This window comes from Chionomys nivalis, chromosome 19 (assembly GCF_950005125.1).
Source record: "Chionomys nivalis chromosome 19, mChiNiv1.1, whole genome shotgun sequence".
NCBI lineage: Eukaryota > Metazoa > Chordata > Mammalia > Rodentia > Cricetidae > Chionomys > Chionomys nivalis.
The window spans coordinates 37,324,248-37,346,241 of record NC_080104.1 but is presented as its reverse complement, the minus strand read 5'-3'; the positions used below and the strand labels follow the sequence as shown (position 1 = coordinate 37,346,241).

Sequence of the window (21,994 nt, the reverse complement as noted above, 5' to 3'; positions counted from 1 at the left end):
GGCTGACCACAGTTTTAATGCCAATGGTTGTAAATTTTATTAAAGTGTTTCATATTCCAAGAGGAACACATGGAGGGGGAACATCTCTGAGATGATGAGATTTCTGATGAAATAATGGAGGAGTTTAGAAACCTACTCTGTGTTTCTATTTATTTATTATGTATACAATATTCTGTCTGTGTGTATGCCTGCAGGCCAGAAGAGGGCACCAGACCTCATTACAGATGGTTATGAGCCACCATGTGGTTGCTGGGAATTGAACTCAGGACCTTGGGAAGAGCAGGCAATGCTCTTAACCTCTGAGCTATCTCTGAAGCCCCTACTCTGTGTTTCTTAGTTCAGTATTTGCTAATTCAATCTTGTTAGGGGTGACTAGGTGACAGACATGCAGAAAAGTTACAGTATCAAGTCTGAAGCCTTGATTTGGCTCTGCCCAGGGCCAGGGGCCAGGCACTGGTTTTTAGGAACACATGAGACAATTTGTATGTAAACTAGATACTCCATTTTGCTTTTTTTTCCCCCTTGTGGTTCTGAGGATCAAACTCAGGGCATCACACATGTTAAGCAAACACTGTGCCATTGTGTTATACCCTTGGCTCCAAGAACTTGCTTTTTTTCCTTTTTAAACAAACAAACAAACAAACACTCGACAAGCTACTCAGGGAAAGAAGGCTGATGAGGTTTGCTGTACATCCCTGCATCATGAGCAGAAGTGGCCTTTGGAAGGACACAGACACTTCATTAGAGACCACTGCTAAGATCTAGCCCTAGCGTGACTTGCCAAAGAGAAAAAAACTTGACACTTTCTCGGTGTGAAAGGGTTACAATAGGAACTACCTGGTGAGTCAGAGTTGGGTGAGAACGGGTGTGGGTGTGGCTACTTTGTCACAATATAGTTTATCACACTGATATCAAAAATTCGTCATCTAAATTTCACCAGAACACACGGCAACTGTGTCAGAAGTCCATGTAGTCCATTCTTCTTGGTTGCAGAGTGGTCAGTGGCCATATAGACCACCTGTCGTTGATAGCATAATCAGCACCCTGTGAACCTTAAACATCTCGTGAGGACTAGTCAAACATGAGTCACCAGAAAGGAGAGAAGTGAAACTAGTTAGTTTGCTTGTACCAATACTGGAGCAGGACTGTAGCTCAGTGATCAATTGTTTCCATAGCATGCCTGGCCCCGGGCCTGCCTCCAGCATTGCAGAAAAGATAAAACCGTGGTTTTGCTCAGTCCTTGACTTTTTCAGGGTCAGCTCCGGCCTGCGACCCCATTTCCTTCATTGTACTGTACCGCGACTCACCGAGCCCCTTCTCTCACCCCCGCTCCTGACCTAGAGCTGGTCCCAGGGTCATCCCTCTGCAGGCTGGTCCTTCCCTGGCCTTTCCCGGAAGGATCACACCTCATCTGCCTCCCGGCATCTACTCCCTTTGCTACAGCACCCAGCAAAGACACAGGATCCTGGTCCCTTTTCTCGTGGGGAGCAGGTTTCATTTCAGGAGAAAACAGATACTAATCCAGGAAAGAGCAGGCACTTTCCTTCTCACAGTGCTGGGGTTGGAAGCCAGAACCCCACACTCAGTAGGCAACACCTGAGCAACACACCTAGCCCAGGCAGGCACTTCATAGCGTGTTATCACACCCTTGTTGGAACCGGTTTCTGTGCCCGCCCTGAGTTCCTTGAGGCTCTGTAGGATTGATGATTATACGTGAATTCCTGACTCTCCGTCACTCATCCGAAGGTCGCATGTGCAGTAGGCACAAGGTTGAAGCGGATCAAAGTGTAATGCCTTTTTTCAGCTCTGTGGAGACTGATTACCTGGAGACGCCTCACCCTGTGCTTTTCCTTCGTGCGCAGGTCTCGGAGGCACGAAGTACATCTCCTTCGAGGAGCGTCAGTGGCACAATGACTGCTTTAACTGTAAGAAGTGCTCCCTGTCCCTGGTGGGGCGCGGCTTCCTCACGGAGAGAGACGACATCCTCTGCCCCGACTGTGGGAAGGACATCTGAAGGCAGCGCGGAAGCCGCAGCCTGTGACGCGGAGATTCGGATATTTTCTTTCTTAACCAGGCAATGCTGTGTTCTGCTTCCCGCCAGTCACTGCAAGGCTTTCTCTCGCTGTCTCAGCTTCATGTTAATTGAAATCCTTTAGCTCTCTGCACCACTTCAGTCCTAGCCGGGACTGTAAACCCCGGATGGAAAGATGACTTGGAATTTTTTGGAGACACGAGGCAGAGTAAACGAAAACGTGCCCCAGCATGTCTTTATAAAGCACCCCTCTTACACTGCCTATTTAATTTTTAAGTGCAATTAACATCGTCATGAATGTGTTCTCAAGGGAGAGCTGGGATTTGCAGCTTTGTAACTTCCTTTTTGTGTACACCCAGAGTAAGATTTATGTGACTTAGAATAAAGTTATTCAGAATAAAACCTTTGGCCAAGCACAGTGTGTAAAATTATGATTCAATATTGGGGTCTCCCTTTAAATAACCTTCCTAATGTTGTGCCCCTAATACGGTTCCTCATGTTGTAGTGACCCCTGACCATAAAGTTATTTCATCACTGCTTCATAACTGTAATTTTGATGCTGTTACGAATTGCATTGTCAGTATCTGATATGCAGGGTATCTGATATGCGATATCAGATATACTTTACTGAGAGGGCCAGTGACCACTGCCTGCAGTGGGTCCTGATGGGTCAGTATTTGGTGAATATTGGCCCAGCAGGTTGGACCGGGGCAGCAGTATTCATCAAATTCCACCACATTTTGTTTCAAGAAAGCCTTCTGGCAGCACCTTATTTCCCGACACTAATTTTTCTCCCTCCCAAGCTCTCCTCTTGTAACACAAATGTTCTACATTTGATGCATGAAACTATGCTCCATAATATGAATGACAACAAGGCTCGGGGGCTAATGACAGGGAACCAAGGTTTTGAGTCTCGCTTTCCGTAGCAAAGCTTGGCTCCATCCCATCAGCACAGATCTGTGTAAGCCAGCAGGTCTCAACCTGTGGGGTCTTGACCCATTGGGAGGTGGTTGAATGACCTTTTCACAGGGTTTGCATATCAGATATCCTGCATATCAGATACTTACATTACAGCTCAAAACAGCAGCAAAATTAGTTATGAAGGAGCAATGAAATAACTTTATGGTCGGGGGTCACCACCTGTAGGAGCATTTCATTTGTATTTTAATAAAGTTTTCCTGAGGATCAGAAAAGTAAAACAGCCACACTGGTCAGCCTTACAGACCAGGCAGCAAGGACACACACTTTTAATCCCAGTAGCCACACTGGCTTGCCATAGAAACCACATGGTAGTGGTGCACGCCATTAATCCCAGAACTAGAGAGGGTTATACCAGGAGGAGAGAGTGCTCACACAGTCTCATCCTGAGATTCCTGAAGGCAGAATCACTACTTCAGACTGAGGTTGAGGTAAGAGGCAGTACTGGCTGTTTTGCTTTTCTGACCTGCAGGTTGAGCCCCAGTTTCTGTCTCTGAGTTTTTATTAATCCTGCCTCACACCACAACATGAGGAACTGTATTAAAAAGTCACAGCACAGGCTGAGAACCCCTGGTTGGCTGCCTTCTCATCCACCAAGCGAAGACACAAGTGACTCGAGCCACAGACAACACCAGTTTCTTTCACATCCTCAGCCCCGCACCCTAGCAAGGGGAGACACACGGAGACACTGAGATCTTCAGGATGTGTGTGTGTGTGTGCTTGAGCCTCCCAAGTGCTGGAGTTACAAGGTGGTTTATGGTATCCCGCTTACCTTCAGGCTTTCACTAAAGAGGAAGACCAATACACAGCCACAGAGAACTCAGACTGCAGCAGCAGCCTGTGAAAGAGTCTTCTGTCTAGTGGCTGAACTAGGACGCGATGAGCCAATCTGTGTACCTGACCATACATTCATTTCTCTTCAGGATGGCAGCAGGGCAACTTTTCTCCCTCTTCTTTCATAAGAAAAGACAGTATGATACAGAGGCAAGCTATGCAAAAGGAAATACCTCTGTTCAATCATGTAAAGTCAGGTGTTTTTTTTTTTTTAATGGGTACAGGATGTCCTTTTATTTTTTACAATATCAGCATGTATATACAGTACATGAGTCATTTTTTTACTCACAATTTCCTTCTCTAGTCCCGTTCCCACTCCCGCTGAACCCCAAAAAGTCTTCTCCTACCTTCACGTTATAATCCACCTAGTTTTGCATGGGTGAGGTTATTTATTCAAGCGTGGACTATTTACCAATGGCTACGCCACTGAAAAAAAAGCAGTCATTAATCACAATAGTTCCTCAAGGATGGGTGGGGCCTTATCAGTACCTCATCCCTAAATGATAGGATTCTAAGGGGCCCCATCGTGTGCTGATAACCAGAACTACTGATTTCATGAGGACAACAGCCATGCTATTGTCAGAAAGCAACATTTTAAGTCAGTCCTTCCTGTCCTCCGGCTCTTACATTCTTCCCTGTTTTCTGCAGTGTTTGGATGACCATTTAGGGCTGAATACCCAACAGTCACTCATTCATTCCCTGCTGCATTAATCATTGCCCACTGCAAGGCTGAGAGCAGCGCTAATCTATGGGTATAAACAAATATTGAGAAGGCAGTTTGATACCATGTGCCTTTAATCAAACAGTAGGCTCTCCACTTGTGCTTAGGACTTTCCCACAGGCTTTTTAAGTCAGTTGCTTAATCTGGGTGATGTTTAATAGCATGTAAAATGGGTGTTGTGGCTGGAATGAGATCTGTTCCTCAAAGTCTCAAGCATTTGGACACTTGGTCCCCAGTTGGTGGTGATGTTTGGAGTTTATGCAACCTTCAGGAGGTGGAGCCTTGCGGGAGGAAGCATGTCATTGGGGGCAGGCTTTGAGGTTGTTTAGGCTTACCCCATCTGAAGTTCATTCTATTGGAATGGTAACATATATGCTGTGCCACTGTATGTTGGAAGTATGCAACTTGCCTTTTCATCTTATAAGGGGTTACAATTAAGAGACTGCCTGAGTCTCAAAAGAGAGTTGGACTTTGGCCTTTTAAACTGTGCTGAGACTGTGTAAGACTACAGAGACTTCTGATGTGTAATGGCATTTTGTATTGTATGTATAGCCATGAGCTGGAGGGCCAGGGAGGTGAATGTGGTAGTTTGAATGAAATTGGCCCCCACAGGTTCCTGTATTTGAATACTTGGTCCCCAGGTCGTGGAACTGTTTTAGGAAGGATTAGGTGGCCTTTTTAGAGGTGTGTCACTGGGTGAGCACTGAGGATTCAAAAGACTGTCTGCCATGTGGTTGTGTCTGAAGATTTCAGCTCTCAGGTACGGCTCCAGTGCATGTCTGCCTGTCTGCCACAATGCTCTTCACCATGATGGTCACAGACTCTAATAAACCTTCTAAAGTTGCCTAGTCATAGAGTCTTACCACAACAACAGAAGCCTAAGACAGGAGATGTGACCTTGCTGGAGAAAATATGTGTGTGTGTTGGGGGGTGAGCTTTGAGGTTTCACAAGACTCATGGCACTCCCAGTGTGTTCGCTATGTCTCCTGCTCATGCTTCAGGATGTGAGCAACAGCTGTCCCCTGCTACCCAGTGCCTCATCTCCACTTCTGCCATCATGAATTCTGACACACTGAAACTATAAGCACAAAATAATTTGCTCTGGGCATGAATACTTTTTATTGTTTTTATTAAGCTATATACTTTTCTCCCCCCTCCTTTCTCCCTCCCCTTCCCCTTCTACCCTCTTCCATGATCCTCATGCTCCCAATTTACTCATGAGATCTTGTCTTTTTTCTACTTCCCATTAGATTAGGTCCATGCATGTCTCTCTTAGGATCCTCATTGTTGTCTAGGTTCTCTAGGATTGTGAATTGTAGGCTGTTTTTTCTTTGGTTTATGTCTAAAAACTACTTATGAGTGAGTACATATTATATTTGTCTTTCTGTCTTTCTCCAAGATTTTTTATTATGAAAGGATGTTGTATTTTGTCAAAGTTTTTTTTTGTTTTGTTTTTTTGTTTTTTAGCATCTAATGAGATAATCATGTGGGTCTTTTCAGTTTGTTTATATGGCGGATGACATTGACAGATTTTCATATGCTGAACCATCCCTGCATCTCTGGGATGAAGCCTACTTGATCATGGTGGATGATTTTTCTGATGTGTTCTTGGACTCAATTTGCCAATATTTTATTGAGCAATTTTGCATCAATGTTCATGAGTGAGATTGGTCTGTAATTCTCTTTCTTAGTAATGTCTGTGTGGCTTCGGTATCAGGTTAATTGTAGCTTTGTAATGAGTTTGGCAATGTTCCTTCTGTTTCTATTCTGTGGAGCAATTTGAGGAGTATTGGTATTAGTTCTTCTTTGAAAATCTTGTAGAATTCTGTGCTGAAACCATCTGGTCCTGGGCTTTTTTTGGTTGGGAGACTTGATGACTGTTCCTATTTCTTTAGCAGTTATAGGTCTATTTGATTTGCTTATCTGTTATTGATTTAATTTTGGTGATATTTAACCAAAAAATTGTCCATTTCCTTTAAGTTTTCCAATTTTGTGGAATACAAGTTTTTGAAATATGATCTGATAATTCTCTGCATTTCCTATATGTCTGTTGTCATGCCCCTTTTTTCATTTCTGATTTTGCTAATTTAGATATTCTCTCTCTGTCTTTTGGTTTGGATAAATGTTTGTCTATTTTGTTGATTTTCTCGAAGAACCAACTTTGTCTCATTGATTCTTTGTATTGTTTCCTTTGTTTCCATTTTGTTGATTTCAGGTCTCAATTTGATCATTTCCTGTCGTGTAGTCCTCCTGGGTGAGTTTGCTTCTTTTTGTTCTAGTTTTAAGGTGTTCTGTTAATTCACTAGTGTGGGATTTTCCCCAACATCTTTATATAGGCATTTAGTGCTATGAACTTTTAACACTATTTTGTGTCCCATATTATTTGGGAATGTTGTATGGGCACTTCCATTAAATTTTAGAAAGTCTTTTAACTTTTTATTTCTTCCTTGACCCATTGGTGATTCAGGTGAGCATTGTTTAATTCCCATGTGTTTGTGGGCTTTCTGAAATTAGTGTTGCTGTTGAATTCTAATTTTAAGCCATGGTGATCTGATAAGATACATGGGGTTATTCCAATTTTTTTTTTTTTTTTTTTTTATCTGTTAAGGTTTGTTTTGTTACCTAGTATGTGGTCAATTTTTTTTTTTTGGTCTACTCTATTTGGTGTTCTGTAAGCTTTTTCATGGTTTTAAGGGATTTCTTGATTTCTTCCATTGTTTCTTTGAATTTTTCATTTCCTCTTTAAGGGCCTCAAAGATTCTCCTAAAGTTTTTCTTTAGGTCATTTTCTTCTGCTTCACCTGTACTGGGGTGTTCAAGTCTTGGTTTTAAAGCCACCAGTTTTTGTTGATGTCGTGTTGCTTTTTGTGGTGTTAAGTGTCTTCTTACTTTGTCTACCCATCTTTTCCTCTGATTGGTGTAGTTGGGACCGTGTCACTGGTGATCACTCTTCCAGGTGCCAGTGGATCCAAGGCTCAGATGGTTGCTCCTTGTGGTGGAGGTGGGGCCAAAAAGCCAATCACCCTGGGCGTCACTTGGCATTCCTGGAGGTGGCTGCAATCTTGGAGGTCATTCGTGCCTGCTCCCATGGATGTCCCTGGATCAGGCCTGCTCCCACAGACGTCATTTGCCTGAGCCTGGTCCTGATGAGGCCACTGGCCCGAGCCTGCTCCCACAGAGGTCGCTCACTTGGGCCTGCTCCTGTGGAGGTCACTCCCTCACGCCTGCTCTGGCTGAGGTCTCTGGCTGGGGTCTGCTTCAGTGGAGGTTGCTGGCTTAGGCCTGTTCCAGTGGAGATTCCTAGCCTGGGCCTGTCCCTATGGAAGTTGCTGGCTGCTCAGCCTGGTCCCACAGAGGTTGCTCCCTCACACCTGCTCTGGCAGAGGTCGCTCCCTCACACCTGCTCTGGCAGAGGTTGCTCCGGTGGAGGTCACTCCCTCACACCTGCTCTGGCAGAGGTTGCTCCCTCATACCTGCTCTGGCAGAGGTCGCTCCTGTGGAGGTCACTCCCTCACACCTGCTCTGGCAGAGGTCGCTCCCTCACACCTGCTCTGGCAGAGGTCGCTCCCTCACGCCTGCTCTGGCAGAGGTTGCTCCGGTGGAGGTCACTGGCTCCCTGGGAATGGTGTTTTATGACAGCTACAGAAAAGTAACTTAGCCATAACCCAAAGCATAGTTTCCTTGCATCTATATATAGATTACTGAATAAATTATTGGTTTACACCTCGTCATTCCACGTTCACTGGTCTACCTTCTCCATGGAATCAGGAATTGAAACACCTCACTCAACCCGAAGATACACAATATCAGGCATTTAAAAATATATAGGAACTCACATCTTTATGTTTTATTTCACAATAAGGAAATTAACTAAGTTATTAAGCAACTAAAAAGATTAAAGATGTTTCAGTTCATAAAACACACTAGTAAAAATCAACCAAAAGCAAGGAAGAGTTTTGTCTTTGCAGTTATTTGTTGTTGTTGTTGTTGTTCAAAATGGCAAATTACCAGAATATTTTCCAAGTTCCTTGATTCAGAACTTCAGTCTTCAAATGCAGTAACATTAAGATCCCAGCTAAGGAATCAGTCATTTAAGCTCAGGGCTGTGCTCCTGACAATGAAGAGGTATAAGCCAGAGGGCTGTGGTGAGGCCACCTCTGAAAAGTGCTCACCCTCCCCGGGGTTGGGGTAGGGGGTTCGCTGGTGACTTCAGGTTATTCGCCCTAAGTCTCTCAATCAAGTTTCTGCTTTGTACCATTTACTCATCATTCAGGAATACTTGGAGATATGCATCTTCATGTCAATCAAGATGTCTCAAACATGGCATCATTAACTGCCCTTTGATCACAACAGTTGATCAGGCTGGGCTGTTTGAGCACAATGAATGCAATATAGAAAAGATTATGCTACACACAATGATACTTCCTGAAGCAGTTTCTTCAGTCACATCAACTTAAGTGAATATTTTTCCATTTCATTTGTTTTGCAAATGACAGATCTGCTCAAGATAATTTTATTCAGTTTATTTAAATAAGGACAGGGCTACTTAAAAGACTATACATACAAAAACGTACATTACAAGGTCAACCTTTTCTATACTGAATTACAAAACTTACACAAGCATTTAGTAAAAGCACACTTAAAAACATGTTGATCAATTAGTAGCAACTCAACAATGCTCAAGTTCCACAGCAGTATGTAGAGGAAGCTCTAACGCACGGGGATGAGTTAATGTACTGGCAGTTTTACTTAATGTAAGTTTTTAAAAGATTCATTGCTGTTGAATGAGTCTCTACATCAGTTTTAGAACTGTCTCTCAAACTTAAGTCAACCAAACTAGAATTTCAAATAAAAACTTCAATTCTGAAGATTTTAATACCAGCCTCATGGCAAGAGTGAGCTGCTCTTCCAGTGTCTGGCAGCTGTCTAGACCAGTAAGGCTACTTTGGAAAACTATGCTGCTGTAACAACAGCCTTTGGGAAGCAATTTAGTGCCCCGGTGCTGCAGGGCTCCAGACTGCAGGACCCACACAGTGGTCTATGATGCCTCCAATGTAAGAGGACTGGGGTCAGACTGTCTTCACCCCTTAGTGAATGGAGTAAGGTCACAGACACAATACAACTTGCAAATCTAAGTCTGAAGCTGAGACCTAGAGAAAAAGGAGAATGGAAACAAGAGTAGGATATACACAGGTAGGAGAAAACACGGCCGGCTTGCCGATGGCAGATGTGGTACCACTTGTACCTCACAGGCTACCCACTGACTCGAGTGCCATTTGTTCGCCCAATCCAGTAATCAGAACAGCTGGCCTCACTGGGATACAGAGTCAGAAGCAACACTAACCCTATGTGTTAGTAAGTGAAGTTACTCCAGAGTGGCTCGGCACTCACACTAAGTCCTTCTAACCCACACGGAAACACTTCAGAACAAGACTCCCATGGTTACTTCTCCAGATTTCCAGGGCTTGGCATGCTTCATCACATGGAGGAAGCCAGTTCCACGATCCCCTTAGGAGGCACAGAGCCCTGTGACAGAGGAAGTACGTAATACACAGTGCCTGGTTCAATGCTTCTCCACCTCTCAAACTCAAAACAGCTCAATAATATGCTGCTATGTGAGCATAGACGCTGAATGTTCGTAGTATAAACTTCAATTTGAAGCAACAATGTTACACAGTTCAGCTGTTATTACCAACCTACTCTGTAAGTTAAATATACAAATTAAAAATTAATTTCACTGAGTAACTAAAAATAAGTTCCCACTGACTTAAAACTGTCAAATGGCTAATTCTCTCTTCAAAGAGAGAAATGCCGGTGGAAGCAGAAGGGTCAACTGAATATAAAATATAATATGTCATTCTACTCTAAAAGCTGCACTTTTAAAATCTCCCTTGACAACTACATATAGGAGCACAGTTCCCATCAACAATGTTAATTAATCAGCCTTGCAGATAACAATATATTTAAATTTTACTGTAGCATCAACAACTCATGCAACACTTAATATGCATCAAATTTGTCTTATGTGTACAAAGTCTGGAAAAAGAGCAGAACACTAAAAAACTACAGGATTGATGTCTAAGAACAATACGTACCTGCAAGGCTGAATTATGGTTTGTAAGGCTAGTCAATAACTGATCTAAAACACTTGTTTTAACAAATCAAAAAAAGGAGATGACCCTAAGGTCTACCAACAAAGTAAACAATACAATCTCAAGATTACACATTGAAAAGGTATAAAGTATCTTTGCTCTTAGTTAGAAATATAAAGGGGGAGCAGATACTAGAAGACATGAATGCAAAGCAAATAGTACATTTTCACTTGCCATTATTATACAAGTGGACGATGCTACTTGCACAAAAATAACCCTGCATGGGACAGTCCTGCAGGAAGCCGGATTATAGCACAGGAGTCCACTTCTGTGCTGCACTCTACAGTGAATTCCAATTCCAATGGCCTGACAACAATGACTGTCCACGCCCCCCACCACTGCGACATGGTCCAGACCTTCCTAATGTCTACAATTCTAGCACCCTCATTCCATGCTCTCTGCCGTCAAGTGCTGCCTCTCACATGATCACCCAGCCTGAAGACTTTGAAGTCAGTCTCATTTTAACAAGCAAGGTAAAGCTCAGAAGAAATAGCTGAACTCACAATGAGACGTCAAGACACACAAGAAAAGAGCAGGCAAGACCCTGCATGACAGAATATTCTAAAAATGCATGAGCAGCTTCTGACGCTGAGAGGGAAGTGACAGCAAGCCCCGACGTCCCTCCTGCCTTCCATGGGACAAAGCAACCGAAGAGCAGAACGTTTTTCCACCAACACCATCAACACTTCCTAGGTGAGCCCTTCACGAAAAAGGTGGTAATATTTCCCAGAATACTGCAAACTGATATATGCTTTTGCTTGGAAAGAGAAATTTATAAAGGATGTGTACAAAGTTATATAAAAAAAACCTACAAAAAACCAAAAAAAACCTTGCCTAATTGGGACATGAAAATCAGGACATTTTAAGGAAGGAAAGAAGGAATGGGGGAAGGGAGGGACAATATTTTTATTTTTCCAAACCTATTTTAAACCTCAAGAAAATCCCGCAGTGATCAGGACCTCAGTAAACACTGTGGACTCATCTGAAAACTGCAGCTGTAGCTCTGGTGACTTCCCAGAGGCGCCCTTCATGGCCACGTGACGTGCTGTATCTTCCTCTTTGTTTCTGGAGGCTTCAGGGAATTCTGGAAGACAGAAGCAGAACCAGTTTACAATGGCAAACGCCTGAGAACAGTTCACAGGGACGTGCACTCAGCCAGGGGGCGGCCAAGGCTAAGCCACTACAAGAGCTCTGCTGCCACCTAGTGAGGATGGTGCTCAATTAAAAAATAAGTATCTTCTGGCTCCCATTTGTCTATTCTGGTTCTCAAATGTTCTGCACCAGTATCAGATGCGCGCACGCGCGCGCACACAGTGACTGACCCTTAACCCACAGTACTACCATTAACTGCAGAAGATAGAGGGACAGGCCTCTCTTGGCTTTCTAGAAGCTCTTATAGTGACTCTAATGGGCAGAGCTGAGAAGTCTGGCGGCTGCAACTTGCCTCTTCCCCACCTAGCCCACCTCCTTCACCAACACCACAATCTAAACTTCATGAGAAATGGTGACTAAATATTACATTTCTAAACGGTACATATTCATAAACATACAGAGATCATAGCAACATAAATGTGTATTTATGCTGAGTAAACCTCAAAGGCTCACTCTTCATAGTAACTTTACTTTTCTACCTTTCATCCCACATTCTCCTCTGTCTTACAGGTGGTTAACACAAGTATGGGGCAGACTGGTGTGCCATGTATGCCCTGTAATCAAAGCGTGGTCTACCACCTAACTGGGAGCCATGCACCTGTGACTCGTGTACAAAATCCAGGCACCCACCCAGACACTTCAGTTCGGTAGAACACAATGTATGTGAGAGACTGCCCTCAGAATTCCTCTATCCTTCCAGAGTAAAGCAATTTGGTGTTTAGGGAAGAGCAATCTCTAGGGTATATTTAATGTAAGTACAAACAGATTTAAGGCCCAGACCCAAACACTACTGCATAAACGAGCTGCCCCAGACGGTAGCATTCTGAGCCTCACTAACAAATGAGTATTTAGCTTTTTAATCCCTAGACAGAAAGAGAAAATTTTAGGAAATCTGTTTTCCTGCATTCATTTTACATAGAAAGAAATGCAGAGAACTTTCAAAAACAATAATCATTGTAGATTTTTAGATTCCAGGATTCAAATATATGAGCACCGAGACATAAAAACCAGACTACCTTTAGCAGGTGGATCTCTGTGAATTCAAGGCCAACCTGGTCTACAGAGTAAGTTCCAGGACAGTCAGGAACACACACTGAGAAATCCTGTCTCAAAAAACCAAACTGAACCAAACAGACTACCGCAGAGTTGAAGGGCAGCAAGGGGCACTGTAGACGGTAGAGTCAAGCATTCTCAAGCTGATGAGCCTCAGAGATGCAGTACCCACCCACCCTGGAATGGCACTCACTGAGTCATAGGGACCCCACCCTCTGTTCCTCAGCCCGGCTCAGCCAGTGAGACATACTGTACTGCTACCAGTGGTGCCTACTGGGGCGGACTGAGAGGCTGGGGCGGGGATGGGAGGGAGCATTCTCTCAGGGCTTCAGTGGGTTCTGTGTGGGTGGATCCACCTTCCCTGCTGCAGGGACTGGTCTCAGGGTGACCCTTTACAACATCATAGTAAGGAAAGAGGTGTCAGCTTTGTCGGAGCACACACAACTATCAAAATTCCATGATAGTTTGACATGGAGTCAAATTTTAAACTCTAAACTGTTTTCAGATCTTAATCCTTTAAACAGGAAATAGGCTTGTTTTTAGCACCCCATCCCCAATAAAAGGCAAGAAGCATAGTTGGCTGACCTGGGGCTGCAGAGTAGGTACTTGGTGCCATGGTCAATATGAAAGCCACCCCACACTTACCGTGGTCTCTGTCTCTTCCTTAGGAGCAGCCCGCTTTAATTTCACGGGAGTAGTTCCCACAGGGGACAAAGGCGGCGACTTCACAGGACCGGAAGGACTTTTCCTATGTGTTAAGTCATGGTTCTGTTTAGTGTCATTATTATTGTGCTCCATTTTATTGTTCATAGGCAAACTGGAAAACAAAACTAGGGGCGAAACCCTGGAAGAGGAATTTGGTAACTTCTGCAAGGCGTCCCGGGCAGAGCCTGTCTGGGCAGGAGGCCTGAGGCGCTCGTCCGCTCCGCTCTCTGTCCTTTTCACTTTGATGCTTGTGCTTGTTGAGCTCCCATCGAACACAATGAGGGGTCTTTTCCTTAATCCATCCACAGCACCACTCCTGAAATCAGAGAGACATTCTCTTGAGAAGCACCACACAGGCTGGCAGATCAGAACAATAAGCAACAAAATTTACTGACCAGACTGAGGTAAAGGTAACTATTGGAAATAAGACTTACAGATCCAAAGAAACAATTTTCTAGTGCTTTAAAATAAAAAAAATATTTCTTTATAATAAATTCTGTCATCTTTTATAAAAAAATTTCTAAAATGTTGAATGGGATGCCCCTCATAGTCTTGGGAATTGAAGGCTTGCTCTCCATTTGGTGATGCTGCTTGGGCAGTTTAGGAGGTGTGGCCGTGCTAGAGGAGTACCTCAGTGAAGGAGGGTGTGAGAGTTAAAGACTCCTGCCAATCCCAGTTTGTCCTCTATTTCCTATCTACAGTTCAAGATGTGAGCCCTCAACTGTGTCAGCCTGCTGCAGTGATCCCATCTCGGACGCATCTTTCTGGAACGGTAAACCCCTCTTTCTACAAATTGCCTTGATCTTGGTGTTGTATCAAACAAATAAAAAAGTATGGGAAATAAATATTAATTAGCTCCACAATAAAAAAGAGCAGCTTATTGGTACTGCTATACTGACCAGGCAATCGCAATCAATTATTGTTTTACAAAGAGAAACTATAAAACAGTAACAAGACTCCCATAGTGGTAGCTCACAAACAACAAAGAGAAACCTTATTGTAAACACCAAGTGTCTCTAATGTCTGGACATTAGTGATTAAAATATTTGTAAGGTTTAAGTATGAGGTTTGATGCGTTATCGTGACCACTGGTTAATTAATTGGTGCATCTCATTGCTCTGAAGCACATGACTGAATATTGCAGGAAATTATATTTGTGGATTTAAACACAGAACACATAGAATAAAAACAAGGTATAGAAGATTTCAAACGGTAGCCAGCACAGGGCACTTGCAGGGAATGGAGCTTGCAGGGCTGGGTACCGCTCTGGATGAACAATGGGGTAGGGATGAGTGAAAGCAAAGGCTGGGGCCGTAGGGATGCTTCAGTAAGCTAATTTATTGTTTACAGAGCATAAGTACTCTAGAAATCTGCTATAAACTAAGAACATGGTGTTTATAGACCAAGAGAGCAGGCTCATACTGTGAAACACAGCCTTAGTCTTCATTCTGGCATGGCGAGGCCTCCATGCACACCCTCCTCTTAGGTCAGTTACAGCATCCGAGGGAGGGCGGCCTTATGGAGCCACAAGGCTCTAGAGCAGTGTTTCTCAACGTTCATAATGCTGTGAGTCTTTATTTATACTGTTCCTCATGTTGTGCTGACCTCCAACCATAACATTTTTTCATTGCTACTTCATAACTATAATTTTGCTACTGCTATGAACTGTAATGTAAATATCTCTGTTTTCCATAGGTCTTACTGGAAAGGGTCCTTCAACCTGGGTTGAACCAAGGTCGAGAACCAAGGGTTAAAAATCACTGACTCAGAGACTTGTGCCGTTTGGAGTTTGTTCTGCTTCCTGTGTGAAGTTTGAGATGTGAGCCCTCAGCTGCTGCTGCCACCCTGCTTTCTACAGTGCTCCCCCTGGGACGGTGATGGACTCTCTGCCCTCTGGAGTCATAAGCCAGATAAACTCTTCCTCCCAGAAGCTGTCCTGGCCATGGTGCTTTATCACAGCAACAGAAATGCAACTAATAGACTGTGTGGGCAAATTAGGGCATTCCGCTGGATCTTAGTTTCTCCACACAAACAATAATGAGTTCAACAAAACAGGACACTTCTAAATCCTTTCAACTATAACACCCTGGTTCCAGAGCCAAATTGTAAAGTTCTGGGTATGTGCATGAGTGGGGCTGGGGCAGGGGTCATACGGTGCCGGGTGTCAGACCCAGACCGTGTACACTGTCCAGGTAAGTGTTCTACAACTAAGCAGAAACTCGGCTCCAAAACCGCTAATTGTTAAAATAGAGCCAAATCTTTTCCAAACAATACCCAGGGGGCTGTCATACAAAGTTTAGCTTTGAAGGAAAGTATGATCAGCATTCAAAGTTTTGTTTATTACTAGGACAAGTGCCGGAATGTGCTAATAACACTGCTTGAGTTTAAGAATGTAAACAAGTAAACAAAATGTTTCTTGTTTCACAAGTTCAGAGGCTTGTGAAAGTTACACAAATGTGTATAGCCTATACTAACATGTAATCACTCCTGCTCAAAGGCAAGACTACATCTGTATGCCTTTTCCCCAAGACGGAGCATACATATATTCAACTACTCACACTGCCCAATGACCTCAGCTAAGAGATTCATGAGGGATCAAAACTACTGATCAAGTTAGACTTACAGCCTCCCTGTCTCCCCATCCCTCCAGTCCTCACCCTACTATCTCTAGTGCATTGCCTATGACAGAGCCTTACATAGAGAGTAGAGAAAGCCTGAGTAACTGATCTATACCACTACGTATTACATAATACATACATAATATACATAACACATATTAGAGCAAACACTCTTTAGAATACCATCCTCGCCAGGTAGTAAGTAACATTCATTAATACTATGTAATTTTCTTTTAAAAAATAATTTGCGTACAGTTTTATGATAGTTTTTCTGAAACTTAAGTCTTTTAAGAATTAAATGACAATGCCTAAAGCTAGGTAACAGACTCTTCATTTCCACATTAGTTAAGTCTTACCTGACTCCTCCTTTTCCTCAAAAGTCAACAAATACTACTGGTTCTACCTACAAAATACATCTAGATCCTAGCCCATCGAATCACCTATTTTAATCAAAACTATCATTTATTGCCTGGGTTGCAGCACAGCCTTCTTAATCGAGTTCCAAAACCATCCTTGCAACTGCCCATCTTAACTACTACTCAGTTCAGTGGGGAAAGTGGTCCTGTTAAAAGACCGTCTAATGGGGTCATCACTACCACTGCCTCAAAACCTTCTCACTGTCTCTCATCTCAGAGGAAAGCCAAAACCCCCCAAACCCACAAGGTTCACAATCCCTACCATTCACTCCTAGTAGATGTTTTACCTCCATCTCTCCAAACCTAGACCTGATACACTGCAGGTACTCTGCGGATCCAGGTTCTCAGAGAGTGGAATGAGACAAATCTCTACTTCTTACAGGTCTTTCTACTGAAATGTCACTCTGTGATGAGGCAGTTGTTGGCCACTTTACCCAAAACTGCCATTATCTCCCTATGCTTTACCTGTCTCCATAGCACATTATCTCAAGGAATGCAGGGATGTCAACACTGTCGGCTACAACAATCACAGTACTTGGTGTTCCATTAACAATTACCAAATGAATGTCTTTTCTTCGGTGGGGGGGGGGGAGGCTAAATTTATCTGGTAGGAAAAAAACAGAACAAAACAAAACCAAAACCCTTCAGTCATGAAGGATTAGATGAAGCCGTGAAACCTAAAACCACTAGAAAGTACCTTTTGGTCTCAGTTTTTCCTTCATGTTGTTCTCTTTTCTTTTCCATCATCTTCCCCCATCTACTCTTTGGCAACGCCCTCTGAGGCAGTGGTATGGCGTGCTGGACATAAAGGTCAGTAAGGTTGTCTTTGTTTACTCTTACATCATTCTCAACAGCTATGTTCTTCTGTGGGAGAGGAAACAAAAATTATCTCAAAACAACGTCTCTTATTTAAAAACTACCCATCTGCATAACATGGTAAAAAGCAATATGCCTAAATAAATTCTCAAACTATTTTCACAATTATATCCATTTAAGAGTCCTATAAGGTATTATTAGATAGGGTATTAAAGACCCACTAAACTCCACAAATATTAAGTTGATCTCACTGTAGAGGACTTCTGCAGAACTGTCCAATTCTAGTAGAACAGGACCATTACCAAGGCCACCACCACCACCTCAATCTAAATGAAAATGGGGCGTTATCTGAGGAACACAGACAAAAGAAAGGTATCATCCAAGTCTGTCCACAAACTACTTTGAGTATGATCATCAAGATCAAATTGGTGGGGTAGGATCTCAGTCTCACCCTGTGTTTATTTCTCATGTTTCTTTAATGTAGGGGGTGAGTACCTGTTTTTGTTTTTTGTTTTGTTGGTGCTGAGAACTAAACTCACTTCCTTTATGCATGCCAAGCACTGCCTTTACCGTGGAGACCTCCCCACCCCTCCCCCACAGAGACAGACAGAGATTTTTCCTGTATTGCTTTTTGAAATGAGAGATCTCTGTATAGCTTTTTGAAATGACAGACTCTCCTGCATAACTTTTGAAATGAGCTTAAACTACTCCTGCAGAAGGCAACTGAACCCCCCATTCTGACGACAGTAACAGAACACCATGCCCCACCACATTTCCACTGGTCAACCACACAGGCCTAAATAACCCCATTCTCTCGCATTCCCCAACTTCCTCTCAACATCATGAAGTACACTAAGGCAAAACACATAGCAAAAGCTGGAGAAATGTATGCTTTGTAAAACTGAAAAAAAAAAATCAATACCAGCTGACTAGCTTGACTACTCCATTTTTTAAATATTAAATCATGTCTCCTTCATATAGTGTATTGCTGACCTTCATCTTGAATTCACTCAGGGGTGGAGTACCCTGAAACTCTTGCACAACATTCCAGAGGATGTCATTTGTCTGGAAAGCACTGAAAAGCTGGCTTCTAGCAGCAGGGCTTAAAACTTGCTGTCCTTAGCCGGGTGGCACAGGCCTTTAATCCCAGAGGTTAAAGAGAGGCAGAGGCAGACGGAGCTCTGGGAGTTCGAGGCCAGCCTAGTCTAGTAGAACAGGCTCCAAAGTTACAGAGAAATCCTGTCCCGAAGAAAAAAGTGCTGTTCTTGGGTCAACAGCAAGAACAAGTTAAAGTGCACTTTCAGGGCACATCCGGAACCTATTTAATGAGACAATGACGATGGAGCTCAGTATATGTTTCACTAAGACCTCGCTAATCCTGGAGTGCTTAAAAGCTTCAGAACCACGGGTTAAGGGCCACTTTTAAAATAATGTATGGGGAACTGCAGTTGATGAAACATAGGATAGTTAGAGGAAGAAAAAACATGGAAAACAAAGCGTGTCACATAAAACTCTAGCGAAAACTTCATCAATCTGGATAAAACCGATCCCGTTTTTCTTTGATGCTTTGCTTATTATCTTAGGTCACGCCAGCTTGTTGGAGTGGGGAGCAGACCACGGGAAAGTCAGGTGCCTTAAGTTCTCCTAACGGTGACCGTGTCCACATAGTGATCCTAGGAAGTAAGACCATCTCTCTGGGACTCAGTTTCTGGGTCTCTAAGGGAGGCGAAAAGCTGAGTAACAGACTATTTCTCAGATGCTCTGGATCCAGCCCTGGCTGCACCAGACTTCTCCCGTCTGTCTGTTCCCCCAGCCCCTCTCTTCCGTAAGCCGTTGCTTGCACAGAGGTAGCGGAGGTCGTCTGAGACGCCCTCTCCGAGCTACCGAGGATTTTTTTTTTTTTTTTTCGGGGATTCCAGCCACTCTCTCGAGGTTTCCTTTGGGGCTGTGAGCTAGGCAAGCCCCACCGGATCTGTGTGGGCGGGGAGCGGCCACGAGCCTCCCGCAGGCCTGCCCGTCCTCCCGGCTGCCCGTCGGTCCTCAGTCGGGCCCGAATGCCCCACCTGCTCCAGGGTGAGAAGGAGGAACTCCTGGGACAGCAGCTCAGGATGCAGCAGCAGCTCGGCGTCCGTGCAGCTGCGACCGCCCACATGCCCCGCCATGGTCGTCTCCAGGAGACCCCTGGCCGGCTACCCACAAAGCACCGCGGCGAAAGCGTCGCGGAAGTGACATACGGGGGCGGGACTCCGGTGTCACTCGGCGCGCCCGAGCCCTGATGCCTTTTGCTGAGGGTGGAGTGTGGGGCCGGCTGCCCTGGATCAGGCAGCTCAGCCGAGAGGATGGGCTAGGATGCCGAGCTCAGGGGCGGCCGGGTCGGGCCGCGTCGGAAACACGGAAGGCGAAGCCACCCGAGCGGGCCGCCATTGGTCGCGCCTCCTGTGACGTCCCATGGCAGAGGCCGCAGGGATTCTCCCGACTGCTTGGAGAGACAGAATCGACCGAGAGGGCGGATAATCTTGACCCCTATTGGCACGTCCTTCTTTTCGCTTTTTACGATGGCTCTATCGTTGATGGCCTAATTTCCCTTCTACATAAAGTAAGCCCGATATGGCCAGGCCATAGAATTAATTCTCTGTAATCCCCGCACCTAAGCATCCAAGTTTTGTTCCGTGGAACGATACTTTAAAGCAACCAGCTCACACGTGAAAAGTGACAACTAGCAGAAAAAGTGGTAGCGACACAGTTATTCCGCAGAACAGCCTGGTGTATTACTAGGAGGCTTGTTTCTCGGTTGGGGAAAATGAAAGGCACGGAAAGGGTAATTGGAGATCACAGACTGACAGTAGCGAAGAAGCAAGCAAATTGCCTCTGCGCTTACTAATAATTACAGTGAAGTAATAGTTTTTACTTAAGACAAAAAGTTGTAGGCTTCAACTATGTTCTAATAATTGTGAGAAGTCTGTTCTGCTTTGCTTTAATCGTTCATAGAAAAAGATAGAGACCCCGAGTTTTGCACATTTAAAAGTTGCACTTCATGCGTGTTTTGAGCGCATATTTTTTATGTTCTTTTTTTTTTGGTTTTTTTTTTTTTTTTTTTTTTTTGGTTTTTCGAGACAGGGTTTCTCTGTGGTTTTGGAGCCTGTCCTGGAACTAGCTCTTGTAGACCAGGCTGGTCTCGAACTCACAGAGATCCGCCTGCCTCTGCCTCCCGAGTGCTGGGATTAAAGGCGTGCGCCACCACCGCCCGGCTTTATGTTCTATAATATATCCCTTTACTGGAAACCGTTGAATTGTCTATGAAAATATGAACAACTGGGAGTGAGATGTTAAATTAGGAGATAAAGCTGAGAGACATCTTGCAAATTTTTCAAGTTGTTTATGTGATATTTTAGGGATAGGAACAATTTCAGAGCTGAGGAAAATTTTAAAGTTGGTACCTACAACACTATCCAATCCAGTGTTTTTATTTTTGTGTCTAGGAAGCTGATCTAAAAGAGATCTCGTAGCCGGGCGGTGGTGGCGCACGCCTTTAATCCCAGCACTTGGGAGGCAGAGGCAGGCGGATCTCTGTGAGTTCGAGACCAGCCTGGTCTACAAGAGCTAGTTCCAGGACAGGCTCCAAAACCACAGAGAAACCCTGTCTCGAAAAAACCAAAAAAAAAATAAATAAATAAATAAAAGAGATCTCGTGACCTACCCTGAAATGAGCCATCTTAAAGCTGGGCTGAATGTACAGAATTGGAATTAAGTGCCTTAGCTTTGTAATATTGCGGTGCTGTTCTATAATCAAATTAACGTTTATATTGTCATATAATAATGAAACCAGCTTAGGTGGCATCGTTGTCTCCATTTCCTTCACTGGGAGGTCATCTTAGTGGCTAAAGTAGGTGCTTTTTCAGGGAACCTGTACTTGAAACCAAGCCCAGTTTTCATTGCTGTACAGTCATTGGGCAAGTAGATCTCTTAGCCTCAGTTCCTTCCTCGGGAAACAGTTGAGGAATGAGAAAATAGGGACAATACATGAGGTGTATGTGTTTGTGAAGCACTGAGTGATGTTAGAAAGGTATTGGTCATAGAATGCAAAGAAGGGGAAAGGGGGCCAGTTTTGGAATGGGTCAGCCATGGATTAAAACCCCATTCCCACTTTCCCTGAGGATAGCTACTTCCTCTCCCTTATAGCATCTTATCTCCAAGATAAAATCATAATTGTCTCACAGTGTTGCAAGGATGACACCTAAAGTATGTCAAATGCCTCTCCAGTTTCTTCCATCTTGTAACCTGTTGATTGGCATCACGGGAGAGATGTAGCAAGAAGGCAGTGTATGAAGCAGCAAGTTTAATGGTCTGGAAATGTGGTCCCAAGCCCTCCTTATCCTTGTGGATCTCCAGACCCATCACCCCAGCTGAAGCTTCAGACTTTTCATCTGCAAACATATTGTGACAGGTAAGATCTGTCTTAAAAAAAAAAAAAAAAAAAAAAAAAAAACTACTCCCAGTATCCACCCAAAGCACTTCCTG

The 21,994-nt window shown here is 43.9% G+C and overlaps 2 protein-coding genes across 2 annotated transcripts in view; one reads left to right on the top strand and one right to left on the bottom strand.

Annotated features, from left to right (window-relative positions):
- The window catches only part of Fhl2 (four and a half LIM domains 2), a 41,829-nt gene extending 39,192 nt beyond the window's left edge, over nt 1-2,637 (top strand). Inside the window, exon 6 of the mRNA XM_057751323.1 lies at nt 1,863-2,637. Within this exon, the coding sequence (XP_057607306.1) occupies nt 1,863-2,014 (152 nt within the window). The 3' untranslated portion in view covers nt 2,015-2,637. The remainder of the gene's footprint in view (nt 1-1,862) is intronic.
- A 6,256-nt stretch (nt 2,638-8,893) lies between these two features.
- On the bottom strand, nt 8,894-19,697 carry C19H2orf49 (chromosome 19 C2orf49 homolog). Its single transcript, XM_057752044.1, has 4 exons — nt 19,540-19,697; nt 17,358-17,524; nt 13,567-13,942; nt 8,894-11,800 (listed from the first exon to the last, which is right to left on the bottom strand). Exons 1-4 carry the CDS (start codon nt 19,636-19,638, stop codon nt 11,744-11,746), a joined length of 699 nt encoding a protein of 232 aa, XP_057608027.1. The 5' UTR covers nt 19,639-19,697; the 3' UTR covers nt 8,894-11,743.
- Nucleotides 19,698-21,994: the final 2,297 nt, after the last annotated feature.

What these genes read in the sequence shown, in the direction of transcription:
- C19H2orf49 (XM_057752044.1), bottom strand. Translation starts at nt 19,638, where the DNA reads ATGGCGGGGCATGTGGGCGGTCGCAGCTGCACGGACGCCGAGCTGCTG. An exon ending in TCCTTCTCACCCTGGAGCAG is followed by an intron (nt 17,525 to 19,539) that starts GTGGGGCATTCG and finishes CCTCTCCCACAG; the next exon opens with AAGAACATAGCTGTTGAGAA. An exon ending in AGGAAGAGACAGAGACCACG is followed by an intron (nt 11,801 to 13,566) that starts GTAAGTGTGGGG and finishes TCTGTCTTCCAG; the next exon opens with AATTCCCTGAAGCCTCCAGA.